Raw genomic sequence first — 15,245 nt, forward strand, 5'->3', positions numbered from 1 at the left:
ACCAAATCAGCCCTTAGTAATTTTAACAAAATTAAATTATACCAAAAACACATTTTTGAAGTATGTTTCAATTGTATTCTTAGACTTGAAAATATTTAAAATTTTGCTTTAAAAATATCACTGAGCATTGAGATCTTTTTTTTTTTTTTTTTTGGTGTAATAGTTGAGATGTAAAAATTAAATGTGTAAATATATTTTTACCATTTATTTCATCTCATAATATAGTATTGAAGTCATTTTGATAATTATTTTTGTTTTACCATATTAATTTTGTTAATGATGCTGTAAATGATATTACACAAGTCTAAAATTTTTAGATATTAGTTGTTGTGTCAATTTAATTTATATTTTAGTGAGAATATTTCTTCCATAATTCTTTACCTAAATAAACTTCAAACTTTAAAGACAAAAATGAGAAATAATTGAGTAGGATGGTATTAGTGTTTAACCCATAAATGAGTGGAAAAGTGATAATAGTTACAACTTACAAGAATATAAATACCATGTAATTTTTTTTTTAGAATTGTTAATTTGTTTTTTAAACATAATAAGACATGGCAAAAAGAGATCATATTTTTTAAATACAGTTTTTTTTCCAATAATTTGAAATTTAACCTTATCTCCAAAAACTTTTTTACATAATTATCAAAATAAAATATTTAAAAGTAGAAAAAATTAAAAAGAGAAAAGGACATAAATTAAATAAGGGAAGGAGAAGCCTGAAGTAGGAGTTCTCTTTTTCTTTTCTCCAAGAGAATTCCTTCAGGCTCTGGCAACCTCATATTTACTTTTCCCTTTACCCAAACAATTTATTATTATAATAATTCCTTTAAACAAAAAAAAAAAAATATATATATATATATATATATATATATAATTATATTATTTAAAAACTAAAACGATAATTATTAAGCATTGGTTCTCTAGAAAAAGTAGTCACTGTTATTATTAATATTATTCTTTCAAATTGCTACTTTTTAAGAAACAAAATAATAATAATAATAATAATAATAATAATAATAATAATAATATCGATTATTGTTATTAATATTATTAAAAAAAATCCCCCACCCACTTTTGAAAAATCAAATAAATTTAATATTATTATTTCTCTGCCGGATTCCCAACCATACTCAATTACCAATTTTTTAACAAATAAAAAAATAAACCCCTAAGAAAATTGGTTTCTTTATGGCCATAATTCAATATTCTTTTTAATTAATTAATTAATATTTTGAATCTAAATTTGGACAGTCTTTGGTAAAGTTAAGTTAGGCCTCCAATTATCTAAACTGCAGAAACAAGGTTTCATTATCAGAGCATTTTCCCATTCAAAATCAAAAGCTGTCTTCCTCCCCCCCCCCCCTCATAATCTTCCATATTTTCAATTTTCTGAAAAAAAAATGTTTATTTTTTTTCTTAAAATAGATCAGCATGGTTTAGGCCTTGTGTTGAGCTTAACTGTTTCTTTTTAGCAAAACTCTTCAAGTAAACAGTCATTTTTTAAGTTTTGTAGGTCATATAAGATTATAATTCAATGTAAAGTCCTTTCTCATAATTTTTCATGCTATTTAAAAAATATATATTTATGTACAAAAAAAAAAAAAGAAACTACCAAACTTCTAATTTTTTAGCTTTTAATTCATTTTCATTTTTCTGGGTTTTGATTTTGAAGAGTTTCCTTCTTCTTCCTTTCTGATGAGGGATTGGAAATTACAGTATGAAAAATGAGTTTTCATAAATAGTTGGAGGAAATATTTGTTGGGTGTTTTTTTTTTCCGTCTCTATTTTTGTCTTTTTTTTTTGTTTTTTCTTTCTTTCTTTTTAAGTAATGGAGGGAAGGGATGGTGGTGGTGCAAGTAGTGGGGTTACTGTGGTGGGATCAGATGCTCCGTCGGAGTACAAAATAGCTCCGAGGACCTCAGATAACCCACCGCAGACTGGTGGATCAACGCCGCCGCCGGCGACTCAATCAACTTCGACGCCGTCGGCTTCAGCTCAAGTATCTGCGCAGCCTCCGCCGCCTACGGCGGCCTCCTCAGTACCGGGAAAGAAGAAAAGAGGGAGACCCAGAAAGTATGGACCCGATGGCTCTGTTTCTATGGCTCTGTCTCCCAAGCCGATATCGTCATCAGTGCCGCCGCCGGTGATCGACTTCTCGACGGAGAAGAAGGGGAAAGTACGGCCGGCGACCGCTGTGAGTAAAAGCAAGTTCGAAGTGGATAATTTAGGTAATGAGGATTTACTGATTTAATCACTCTGTTCGAGTGATTTTTCTGTTTCTGTTACTTAGTTTTTTTTCTTTCTTTTTTTTTTTTTTTTTTTTTTTAAATAAAGCTTTGTTTTGGTTGATATCCATGGCTAGTACTGTTTTTCGTTGGCATGATTTGGTTGGTTTGGGACCTGGGTTTTGGAGAGAAGTGTTTGGATTTGAGATTATTACTTAGTGATTCTGTATGAACTTCTTTTCTTACTGGGTGGATGTGGGTCCTCTGGTTTGGATTCTTTGATTAAGTTCTCGAAGCATATTGTTGTTCTGATTCTTAGAAGATTGAGAGCTTTCTAGGTTGGTCTGAGAATGTCGGAATCTTCTTGTTTTTTTGTTCTTGTTTGAAACTCTCTGTCTTTGTCTCTGTCTCTCATTTTGGCTATTTTCTGATCCTGAAAACTCATGTTCGATTCACTTAGAGAAAAGGGTGTCTTCAATTTTTTTTGTTCTGGTGTTGGGTTCTCATTTGATTTTGATTTCTTAGCAACTAATAGACTCAATGAACTTTCATTATCTTCAAATGTTTCTACATGGACCCAATTAAGTATTGTACTGTTTTTTCCATTAGATGCCTCTACTCTGCTACAGTGTATTGCTTTCTTAGATGTAATTGATTGAATTCTCCAAATCTGTCACTTGATATGGAAATTTGGGATTCTATAATTGGGATTCTATAATGGCTTCAAAAGTTTCTTTTCATGTTCCCCCTTCAATTTTTTTCTTTTTTCTTTTTTTTTTCTTTTCTTTTCTTTTCTTTTTTTTTTTTTTTTTTCCTTTGAAGATTCATTCTGCTACTATATTACCAATAATTCAATCTAGCTTATTGTTGTGTTACAACTTACAATCCTTTCACTAAATCCATCCTTCTCAGGTGACTGGGTTCCATGTTCTGTTGGTGCAAATTTTACGCCTCATATCATCACTGTCAATGCGGGCGAGGTAAAATGTCAAGAACTTATCTTCTTCAAATAAGCAGGGGTAAAACCTGCCTTAGAGCTTTTCTTTTTCTTCTTTTTTCATATTGTTGGTCAATAAAGAGATTAACATTCCTTTTCTTTCCGATTCTATTCCATCCCTGGAGTTGAATTTATAAGGCGATTAGCAATTTGTGTAAATAACTGTGAAAATAAATGAAATCCTTGAAGTTTGGTTGTTTCATTTAGTTTCTATTTGCTCCACTCCAAATGGGAAGTTTTCTAATTATTATAACTCATAACAAAAGAGTGACTTAAACACATTCATTTGTTTAACTATTCTTGTGCTGAAGTGAGTAAAGGAGCACTGGTCTTGTCATGTGAGGGAAAGAAAAAGGATAAGAAATGAACAGTAACAAATTACCTGTTACACTTTCTTTTATCCCTCCTTTTCTGGATCAACTATGTGACCAAGTTTTTCCTGTTACGTAGGATGTCACGATGAAGATCATATCCTTTTCTCAACAAGGGCCTCGAGCTATTTGCATTTTGTCTGCGAACGGTGTGATCTCAAGTGTCACTCTCCGTCAGCCTGATTCCTCTGGAGGAACACTAACTTATGAGGTGATGCGTTTATTTTTCCCTCTAAATAAAGAATGCCTAATTGAATGGCGATTCAGTTGTGTATGAATTCATGAAGTTTGCAGTGATATTTCCCTGTCTATTGGCTCTTGTTACCATGCTTTTAGGATCCATAAATAACATGTCATTAATGGTTCTGATACAGAATATCGAAATTAAAATTCGAACATCTATAGATAAAAATCACTTGTATTTGCTGAGATCTATATGAAGCTGTTCTGAGAAATAGTACCACGTATATTAATTATGGTTCATAAATTCTAAAGTTGAAATGATGAAGGGTAAATTTAAGTTTAATGTGCATTTATTGTCTGCTTTTCTTTTAAAACTAAAGCTTTCCAATTCTTAACACTACCTTCCTAACATTGCATTTGGACATCGACATGTATTCCACTGTTCCCGTCTTGCTCGTTGGGTAAAGGCATCCTCTCTCTAACCTGTACACTGCTAGATAGCTCGTTATTATTTCTTTCGGCTATCAACTCCTGTAGCTAATAAGCTTCCAAGGATGTCCCTCTTGAGTTATCACTTTTATTCCCCACAAAGAAGCTTCATTTAACATTTTGTGTAATGTAGCTAAATGTGAATCCGCTGCTTTCTTTTTTCAATTTTGGAATCTTTTATCTGTTCTATAATGTTTGTGTCATTAAACTCGCGGTTCAGTTACGCTGTAACCAGCCAATCCTGTTGAAGAGCTCATTCATGGGAGTTCACTGGATACCTGAATGTTTATTCACATGTTATAGGCAGTAAAAACTTTTTGCATTAGACGTTATGGCTGATTTGTAAAACTGATGGTTCCAAAGAATGGAAAAGGAACTCGTTCAAATAGTAGTTTTCTCAAGAATTGGTAGAATATGTTCTTCAATACCTGGTCATCAAAATGAATTTGCTAGTAAATCTTTGATTACAATAAAAGCTTCCTTTTGGATATGTTCAAGCCAGTCCAGCATTGCATAAATGCAGGGGAGAGAGGATAAAGTAGAGGATTAGGGTCTCGGTTTTTCATCCATATGCAAAATATCTCATACTGATCTTTGTTCACAGGGACGCTTTGAAATACTTTCCTTGTCTGGCTCATTCATGCCTAGTGACAATGGAGGAACTAGAAGTAGATCTGGTGGAATGAGTGTTTCCTTAGCAAGTCCAGACGGGCGTGTCGTAGGTGGTGGAGTAGCTGGTCTATTAGTAGCAGCAAGTCCTGTTCAGGTATGGTATTTCTTTGTTTCTTACCTGCAATCAGTGATCCGTAATCGATATGGCCTATGATCTCATTGTAATTACTTTCCAAATATAAGCTATGGAAACTGAGATTTCGCTTATTCTCGTCTTTGCAAAAATAGGTTGTAGTAGGGAGTTTTCTATCTGGAAATCAACACGAGCAGAAACCGAAAAAGCCAAAACATGATACTATTTCACCGGCCCCGCCAACTGCTGCTATTCCAATATCTTGCGTTGATCCTAAGTCCAACCTCTCGCCTTCCAGTTCCTTTCGTGGCGATAACTGGTCAATGCTGCCAACTGATTCAAGGAATAAGTCAACTGATATCAATGTATCCCTACCCAGTGCTTGATTTTTGAGCTGCATAGCTTATTGTGGAAATCTCCCCTCTCCCATTTGCCATCATCAAACTTACTAGTTGGTGGATATTTCACATTTTGTTTCATGATCTCTGTAACTTACCATTGTACTTCGTCCAATGTAGAATTTTAAGCCCCCCCCACTGCTCCTGTTGATCCCTCTCAGTTAGCTTTTCACTTGTTAGAGTAGCTATAGGCTCCCCGATGCTACCGCGTCGAGTCGAGTAGAATATTTTGATGTAATGTGAACAACTTTCACTTTTGTTTCATATCAATGGATTGTGATTTTATGTTTCCTTCTTTACGTCCATATCGACATATTGGTCAACATGTCTTCCTCAAATCTTTGTCCCTCTCTGCTTTGATTCATTGGGTTTCGATGAAACTCCTGAGGATGTGTTTTGCAGACCAAATGAAAGGAACCTTTAAAATAAACAAAAAGCCAATCTATAAGCAATCAAGAATCACATAAGAAATCACTTCCTAAATATTAGCAAAAATTGAAGTCAACTAGCATCAACATCGACATATATATTAATCATTATATTAGTGTAATTACGTAATTTGCTTAAACTTATCAAATCAATATTAAAGCTTGCTTAAGCAATCAAGGAAGTGAAGTGAATTATGCATGTATTAAAGAAAAGAGAAGCTTTTTAATTTGACTTCCTAGATTTTGTTGTTCCTGCCTCTGAGAACATTGATGGTGACTGAAAAAGCCTCCTTATTAATTCTCCTATCGTTTGAGATATAATGGAAGCTTCTACATTATTGTTACTGGTTAGGCCAAAAACTTTTAAATGTCTAATTTTAGTTTATGCACTTCCAATAAATCTTAAAATTAGTTATTGGAATTAATTTATGATTTTTGCTAAAAGTAAAATTAGTCTATTGACATTTCTTTTAAATATTGTAAAAATATATTAATGCAATGTTTTTTCTTGCATGAAAATTATTATTTTTGAATGACAAAATTTAAGATTTATTAAAATATAGGTTCTTAAATTGGACAATTTAAAGTATAAAAACTAAAATATAGCCATCCAAATGATATTTTAGTTGTCATCTTCTTATTATTATTATCAACTCTACGAAGGTTTGACCATTTTAATTTTATTAAATCATAGAAATTATTTATAAGGTTTTATCAAATTAAAGAGACTAAATTCTAGTTTTTCAAATTATAGAGACTTAATTATAATTTCTTCTCAATCACAGAAATCAAAATTTTAAGTTAACTTTGCTTTGTAATGTTCTACATACCCATTTGATAGTAATTTGGGTTTTATTATAAAAAAAAAAAAAAGGGAAAATTAGACTTATTTCCTCAGGATATGTTTCACTTTACTTTAAAATACATTTGAACTCTTACCAAAATACAATTTCAGAACTATTTTTCTAGTTTTAAAATTTGAATTCGATATGAAAACATTGTTTTAAAAACGTGATAAAAAGAAAGTAAATATCAAAATATAGAAACACATAAGTGAAGAATATTGTGGCTATGTGAATGCTGCTAACAATCTTCCTTCTATTTCATTTGTTTTCAATACTAGAACGTATAATATAGTTGGTCCACTATCTTGTTCGGGTCCTTACCAGTTTTAAGAAACTCTTTAAGTTGATTTTTGAATCTTCTAAAGTTGTTAATTTTTTCATAAAAAAGAAATACACAAATAAAAGTAATATTTATATGTTTGATTTTTTTTTTCTTTTAATAGAAAAATGGTTAACGCCATAATTTTCAATTTTGTGTTTATCGTTAATAACGATGGGACACCATAAGATAATATAGCAAGACATTAATATGTAGTCCCAAAAGAAAAAAAAAAAGGGTAATTTAACAAGATATTATGATAGAATATGATGATGCTGTCCTTTTATCATAATTTTACGGCTAACCCAAGCATGGCCAAGTTTATGTAAAAGTCAAAGTTTTGCAGTTTTTGAATCACTGGGTTAGCTCATCTAAACCAAAATTGGCTGTTGTCTTAGCTTTTATAGGTTAGATTTGACAAACGGTCCATTATGAAAAAAAAAAAAAATCATAATATTAGATTTTGATTGATAATTATTTTGTTTTTTAAAAAATAAATTTATAGATACTACTTTCTTGTCTACGAATGTTTTCAAAATCAAAACTTATATAGAAAATTTGAAAATTATGATAAATTGAAAAAAATGATGACAATTTTCAAAACTAAATTGAAATATGGACACTAATTCAATAACACTTCATATTTAAGAATGCATCAAAGGATATTTCAAAAAAAAAAAAAAATCGTGAAAAGTTATAGATATGTTGTAAATTTCTTTAGCTTTATTCAGGTTGTAATCCTACTTCTTGAAGTATATATATTTTAGTATGATTAAATTATACATTATAAATTGCCTCTAAACTTCTAAATAAGTTTCAATTTAGAGGTAAAAATTGACATGGCAAAATAATGAATAAAAAATAAAAGATATATATGATATTAGTAAAGTTATATTGTTAGAAAAAAAAAAAACTCTAATGAATTGTTTGGGTGGCAAAGTTGATTATAATAGTTTGTAGTTAGTACAGTATATGGAGTTATAATAGTTTGCCTAGTTGAATAGTTTGTGTGTGGAGTGTAAAGTTATTTTAATTTGGTTTTTTTTAAAAAAAAAAATCTATTTTTGTGCTAATTTATTTAATATAGAGGAGTTCTGAAATATGAATTTAGGCTGACTGTTCTTTTTTCTTTTTGTATTATACAAGTGGAAATAGGTTAAATATCATATTTTATAAATAATTTTACACATATTGATCTTCCTTTTAACAAAAAAATTTTTAAAAAAATTGAATTATGCATCTTGAGATTGTGTTGCTATGGGTTTGTGACATGGAACGTCTTATCTTTGTTTTAAAGAGGAGGAAAATGAAATCACCATAGTTCTAATTTAAAAGAGACTGATTGAATGTTCAAAGCATGCTAAAATGGTCTACAAAATAAATGTAAAGGTTCGGGAGTATTTTGTTTTTGAAGAAAGTATTAGTACACTACACCGCTTGTTCAAAGAACATAATTTTAAGGGAAAAAAAAATATCTTTTTGATCCTTGAATTTTTAATAATAGGTGCATTTGGTCTCTAAGATTTCAAATTGGCCATTTTGAACCCCAAGTTTTCAAAAATAAGTTTAAAAGTCCCTTAACTAATAAGTCTATTAAGTTTAAACATAAAATTTGTTAAGAAAATGCTTTAGGACTGAAACAAGTCCACTCTGTTTAAGTTGATTGTGTCAAATGTTGTTCCTATTTTTAGGGATTAGTTACTTTGTTATTCATGTTCTATAATTGTGAGCAAGTATAGAACTTTTTGTTAGAGGGTTGTTATGTTAAGCTTTAAATATTGTTATGTTCCTCTTTGTAATGTAGATTTCTATTGTCTTTGGCTCAACAAGCTTTACTAAATAATTCATTACCTCAACTTTGCAGTAATAGAATCCTTTGTTTTTCTCATATTAAAACAACCATTGGTATCAAAGCCTCATTCTTGAGGGATCTATGAGTGAGTGTTTTTTGTGTCATGGACATTCAAGCAAGTTCCAATTTTTCTTCAATTTCTCCACCTGTGTTTGATGGAGACAACTACCAGGTTTGGGTAGTTCATATGAAGGCATATATGGAAGCTTTGGATATTTGGGAAGCTGTGGAAGAGGACTATGAAATTCTTGACCTCCCAAACAATCTTACCATGGCACAGATTAAATTGCAGAAGGCGAAAAAGACAAGGAAATCTAAGGCAAAGGCTTGTTTGTTTATTGCAGTCTCATCTACTATATTCACTCAGATTATGACTCTAAAATCAACATAGAGATATGAAATTATCTCAAGTCAAAGTATGAGGGAGATGCAAGAATCAAAAGAATACGTGTGCTAAATTTGGTTCGAGAATTCGAGTTGGAGAGGATGAAGGAAACAAAATCAATTAAACCGAATCAGATTACTTGGTTCTATCATTTGAGGCATCTATTTCAGCCTTGGAAAATACCAAGGATCTAACTCAAATTACTCTTGCAGAAATTCTCAATGCTTTACAAGCACAGGAGCAAAGAAGAGCTATGAGGCTAGAAGGTGTTGTTGAAGGAGCCTTGCAAGCCTAACATGAGAATGCAAGGAACAACAAGAAGAATCAAAATCTTAATGGAGAATCCTTAGCCAACAACAAAGTAGGAGTTAAAAAGGGGTCCTATCCTCCATGTCAACATTGCAATAGAAAGGATCATCCTTCTTTCAAATGCTGGAGAAGACCAGATGACAAGTGCACCAAATGTAACCAAATGGGGCATGAAGCTGTAATTTGCAGGAGCAAGAATCAACAGCAAGGTGAAGAGGCTAAGATTGTTGATCAGGAGAAGGAGGAGGAGGATCAATTGTTTGTGGCTACATGTTTCATGGGTAGTGAATCAAACGAAAGCTGGCTAATTGACAGTGGCTGCACCAATCATGTGACTTATGACAAGGAATTGTTTAGAGATTTGAAGCCAACTAACATCACCAAAGTAAGAATCGGCAATGGGTATTACATCTCTCTTAAAGGAGAAGACACTATTGCGATTACAAGCTATACAGGTACAAAGCATATAAAGATGTTCTCTTTGTTCCTGACATTAATCATAGTTTGTTGAGTGTGGGTCAACTTATTGAAAAATGCTTTAAAGTTACTTTTGAAGATAAATATTGTTTGATTAAGGATGGGAAATTTTCAAAGTTAAAATGAAAGGAAAGAGTTTCTCACTCAATCTTTTAGAGAAGGAGCAATCTATTTTTCTTCTAAAGGAAGATGTCACATAGATTTGGCACAAGAGAGTTGGACACTATCATCAACAAGGTTTGCTGCAACTAAAAGAAAAGGAGCTAGCACTAGATGTTCCCAAGCTTGGTGATGCAATCTGAAGCTACAAAGCATGTCAGTTTGGAAAACTAAATAGGAAGTCATTCCCAAAGTCAATCTGGAGAGCCACTTGCAAGTTGCAGCTCATCCATACAAATGTTGTAGGACCACAAAGAACACCTTCTTTAAAAGGTAAGTCTCTTTTATATTTCCTTTATTGATGACTTCACCTGGATATGCTGGATCTTTTTCTTGAAGTTTAAATTAGAACTAGCTCAAGTTTTTTGGAAGTTCAAAATAAGAGTTGAGAATGAAAGTGGCTGCAAAATTCAAATTGTAAGATCCGACAATGGGAAGGAGTATACTTCGACAGAATTTGACAAGTTTGTGAAAATTCAGGCATAGAGCATCAACCCCTTACATACCTCAACAAAATGGAGTTAGTGAGAGAAAAAATAGATACATCATGGAGATGTCAAGATACATGTTGCATGAGAAAAATCTGCCAAAGAAGTTTTGGACAGAGGTAGTAAATACGGCTATGTTTCTTCAAAATAGGCTTCCGACAAAGGCAGTGAAGGAATAAACACCATTTGAGGTTGGTATGGTTACAAACCCTCGTTGAAATTTCTTAGAGTATTTGGTTGCTTTTGTTTTACTCATGTTCCATAGAGCAAGTGTGACAAGCTTGATAGGAGAGCTTCATCATGTATTTTTATAGGCTATAGTATTGTCAGCAAGGCCTATAAAATTTTCCAGCCACAAACTGGAAATATTGTTGTTAGCATGGACGTCCACTTCTTGGAGGATGAAGAGTGGAGTTGGGATGAAGCAAAGAAGAAGGATCAGACCATAATAGAGCAACTCAAGTTCTCTGGTTCAAGCATCGAAGAAGAAGATGATTGGCAAAATGAAACAATGGATGATGTGCCTGTGAGAGGAATAAGGTTACTCTCATATGTTTATGAAAGATGCAATGTTGTTGTGTGTGAACCTGCTGACTATGCAGAAGCAAAAAAGGATCGAAGGTGGATGGTTGCAATGGAGGAGGAGATGTCAATGATAGAGAAGAACAAGACTTAGATCCTTGTAGATAGACCTAAAGACAGACAGGTAATTGGGTGAAGTGGGTATTTAGAACCAAGCTTAATGCCGATGGCTCGATCAAAAAACATAAAGCCAGAGTTGTGGTTAAAGGGTATACTCAAATCTTTGGTGTTGATTACTCTGACACTTTTGCTCCTGTTCCTAAATTAAACACAATCAGGTACTGCTCGCAATAGCTGCACAAAAGGCTTAGAAAGTTTTCCAGTTGGATGTCAAATCAACTTTTTTAAATGGTGTCCTACAGGTAGAAATTTATGTTGAACAGCCCCAAGGATTTGTAAAAGAAGATGAAGGAGATAAAGTTTATCTTCTCAAAAAGGCTCTCTATGGACTAAAACAAGCTCCAAGAGCTTGGTACAGCAAAATTGATGAATATTTTCTAAACTTGGATTTTGTGAAAAGTCTATCAGAAATAACCTTGTATGTTAAGTGCAATGGTACCGACATTTTTATGGTTTCATTGTATGTTGATGACTTACTGGTTTGAGGAAACAACACAGATCATATTCAGAATTTCAAACAAGAGATGATGAAGACATTTGAAATGACAGATCTAGGGTTCATGTCATACTTCCTTGGCATGGAGATTAAGTAAGGGCAAGATGAAGTTTTCGTATGCCAGAAAAAAATATGTAAAGAAAATACTGAAGAAGTTTCAAATGGATGAATGCAAGGCAGCCAAAACTCCAATGAATCAAAAGGAGAAGCTATGCAAAGAAGATGGTGCTGTCAAAGTTGATGAAGGATATTTTAGAAGTTTGATTGGTTGCTTGATGTATCTCATAGCAACAAGGCCAGACAGTTTGAATGTTGTAAGTATTTTATCTCGATTTATGCATTGTGCAAGTGAATTACATCTCAAGGCTGCCAAAAGAGTGATATGATATGTAAAAGGCAAAAGTGATTTTGGTATCAAGTTCACAAGAAGCAAGGAGTTCAAGCTGGTTGGTTTTTCTGACAGTGACTGGGGAGGTCCATTGATGATATGAGGAGCACTTCAAACTATTGTTTTACTCTTGGCTCTAGGGTTTTCTCATGGAGCTTAAAGAAGTGAGAAACTATAGCTCAATCCACTGTCGAAGCAGAGTTTATCAACAGCTACTGTTAATCAAGCTTTATGGCTAAGAAAAATTTTATTTGGCCTTGATTTTGAGCAGAAAGAAAGCATAGAGATTCTTGTTGACAACCAAGCTGCTATTTCTATCTCTCATAATCCTGTGTTTCATGGGAAGACTAAATATTTTAACATCAAGTTATTTTTCTTAAGGAAGTACAGAAACATGGAGATGTAACTCTTGTCTACTGCAAAACAGAAAATCAATTTGTAGATATTTTAACAAAACCATTGTTTGCTTGCAAGTTTGAGTTTCTAAGGTCAAGACTTGGTGTTTGCTTCTCCTAAAGCAAGAAGGAGTGTTAAGAAAATGCTTTAGGACTAAAACAAGTCCACTCTGTTTAAGTTGATTGTGTCAAAGGTTTTTCCTATTTTTAGAGATTAGTTACTTTGTTATTCATGCTCTATAATTGTGGAGCAAGTATAGAACTAACTTTTTGTTAGAGGGTTGTTATGTTAAGCTTTTTAAATATTGTTATGTTCCTCTTTGTAATGTAGATTTCTATTGTCTTTGGCTCAACAAGCTTTACTAAATAATTCATTGCTTCAACCTTCTAATAATCCTTTGTTTTTCTCATATTAAAACAACAAATAAATTAAAAACATAAAATTATTTTTTTTAATATTTCCCACTCCTCTCTCTTCTCTTTCTCCTCTTTCTTCTTCTCTCCTCTCTCTTGTTCTCTCTTCTCCATCTTCATGTCTCATTTTCTCGATCATTTTTTCAATTTCAAGAAGATGAGATGAAATTTGCTCACTTCACCCTTCTTTCTCTCATCTAGCTTATATTAGTAAACTTTCTAACTTCTTTTTCCTTTTCACTTATATTCCAAACACAAAATTTCTAATACATTCAAATCATTATGTCCAAAAATTTCTTAAATTCAAAAGGAGGTTAATCCAATTGATTTGAATCTAGAGGAAAGAGATAAAAATAAAATAGGAGTTTAAGAAAAGGAAAAAAAAAAAACCTTCTAAGTTTTAGAAACTATCATGCTACATCTTACCAATGAGGGAGGTAGCAAGGGCTATGAAATCAACTCTGAAGTTTTAGAGACTGTATAAGATATAGATGAAATCATTGTGCACCTCCACATGTCCCAAGAAATTGAAATTGGTTCCAATCATTCAAGTTCTTGCTTTGTCTAGCGTCACCAGCTAAGTAGAAAATCAAATAAGATGGTAAAAGAAATTTCTGAAATCATTGCAAGGGCAATGGTGTTCTACACAGTTGACGAAGTCGGTTTTCCCATTCTTCTCTCACTTCTTGCAAATTTTGTTGTCTCAAAGTCATCATTTTCTCGAATCGAGAATATCATTGCCAAGCAAATTAAAGATGCACTTGTCAATCCTGATCTCAACAAGGTTAGGTTACATGGTATTAGAGGTGTTGGAAAAACTCATTTGCTCACTAAATTAAAAATTATTGGTGGAAGACAATTTATTTAATCATGTGATTACAGTGACAATAGGCAAAACCCCGAGTATACGCAATATCCAAGTACAAATTGAAGTATGCTAGACTTGGATTTAGACTAGTGGTGCAGTAAGGAAGCAAAGCGAAGGTACTGTTGTTAGCAAAAATACTTTAATTTTATATTAAATAGATTTAACTCTAAGATCATTTATGCCAAATTATCGAGAATAACATATCAGATTCCATTGAAATTTTGATGATGGATATAAAGTGACTATTGTCTTCCTTAACCAAAACTTTGAATATCCTTAATGGGATCTTTTTCTTGATGGGATTCAAAAGACTTACTGTGTATTGTTTTAATATATTGGGGACTATAGTTTTAAGGTCTCTTTATATAATAGTTTAATTAGGGTCCCATTAAACCCTAATTAACTAGGAATTAGCTTCTACTCATTAAGTCCTACTCAATTAGGAATCTGGGGCCTTAATTAATTAATCACATAATAGGGTCCAATCTTATAAAATAACCCAATGTGATAAAATATTAATCCACTTACATAGCTCATACTTTAATTATACGTATTATTATTTAAATAAATACATCTAACAATCTCCCACTTGGGATATGTCTATGTACCTAATGTAATTAAATACCATAAATCTTAAGTGCGCATAAACAGGTTATTTCAATAATAGATTTCCCCTCAATTTGGTTCATCTCATGTATCAACATGGAATTAAGGCAGCTTTCGTCACTACTCTAGTAACTAAACCTTCCTTGATCACTAATTCCAATACATTCAATGACATAGATCAAGTATGGATGGATAGCATGAAAACTACATGCAAAGTGATCTAGATCATGCCGGTTTCCAACTGGTCTAAATTCCTCGGTGAGATCATTCTTAAAAAGTTTATGCTAAACCGCATGCATGATAAAAAAAAAGTTCAGATAATAAATCATAAGACATCAACTTTATTCTATATAAAAAAAATAAATTAAGGTCAAAGAACATCCTCAATAGCAAACTCCCATTAACCCATGGAATCAGAAAGTAACTAACACCCATGTGAGCAATATGCTCATGAAAAAAATTAGGTGGTAAACTTTTAGTCAATGGATCTACCAACATAGAGTTTGTTTTGATGTGTTCTATCGAAATTTGACCATTCTAAAGTCTTTCTTTAACAACCAGAAATGACTTCTATTGCTTCTATTGTTGTTAGAATACATCACTACTGACTTATTGTCACAAAATAATTTTAATGGTCTTTCTATGCCAACAACTATCCGCAGTCCTGTGACAAAATTCTGCAACTATATTCCATGATTGGACA

General features: G+C 32.4%; 2 protein-coding genes across 2 annotated transcripts; both read left to right on the forward strand.

Moving 5' to 3' along the window:
- Positions 1–1,182: 1,182 nt before the first annotated feature.
- Positions 1,183–5,702, forward strand: LOC120092558 (AT hook motif DNA-binding family protein). The gene is made up of 5 exons (XM_039050679.2): positions 1,183–2,231; positions 3,141–3,208; positions 3,676–3,807; positions 4,873–5,034; positions 5,169–5,702. The coding sequence occupies exons 1-5, from the start codon at positions 1,832–1,834 to the stop codon at positions 5,397–5,399; spliced, it is 993 nt and encodes a 330-aa protein (XP_038906607.1). The 5' UTR covers positions 1,183–1,831; the 3' UTR covers positions 5,400–5,702.
- Positions 5,703–9,712: 4,010 nt separating this feature from the next.
- On the forward strand, positions 9,713–11,349 carry LOC150031771 (uncharacterized). Its single transcript, XM_090308275.1, has 2 exons — positions 9,713–10,004; positions 10,988–11,349. Exons 1-2 carry the CDS (start codon positions 9,713–9,715, stop codon positions 11,347–11,349), a joined length of 654 nt encoding a protein of 217 aa, XP_090164401.1.
- Positions 11,350–15,245: the final 3,896 nt, after the last annotated feature.

The sequence above is a fragment of the Benincasa hispida genome, chromosome 12 (assembly GCF_027475165.1).
Source record: "Benincasa hispida cultivar pf3 chromosome 12, pf3_genome.v1.1, whole genome shotgun sequence".
Classification (NCBI taxonomy): Eukaryota; Viridiplantae; Streptophyta; class Magnoliopsida; order Cucurbitales; family Cucurbitaceae; genus Benincasa; species Benincasa hispida.

What these genes read in the sequence shown, in the direction of transcription:
- LOC120092558 (XM_039050679.2), top strand. Translation starts at nt 1,832, where the DNA reads ATGGAGGGAAGGGATGGTGGTGGTGCAAGTAGTGGGGTTACTGTGGTG. An exon ending in GTTCGAAGTGGATAATTTAG is followed by an intron (nt 2,232 to 3,140) that starts GTAATGAGGATT and finishes CATCCTTCTCAG; the next exon opens with GTGACTGGGTTCCATGTTCT. An exon ending in TAGCAGCAAGTCCTGTTCAG is followed by an intron (nt 5,035 to 5,168) that starts GTATGGTATTTC and finishes TTGCAAAAATAG; the next exon opens with GTTGTAGTAGGGAGTTTTCT.
- LOC150031771 (XM_090308275.1), top strand. Translation starts at nt 9,713, where the DNA reads ATGGGGCATGAAGCTGTAATTTGCAGGAGCAAGAATCAACAGCAAGGT. An exon ending in TGCGATTACAAGCTATACAG is followed by an intron (nt 10,005 to 10,987) that starts GTACAAAGCATA and finishes GTATTTTTATAG; the next exon opens with GCTATAGTATTGTCAGCAAG.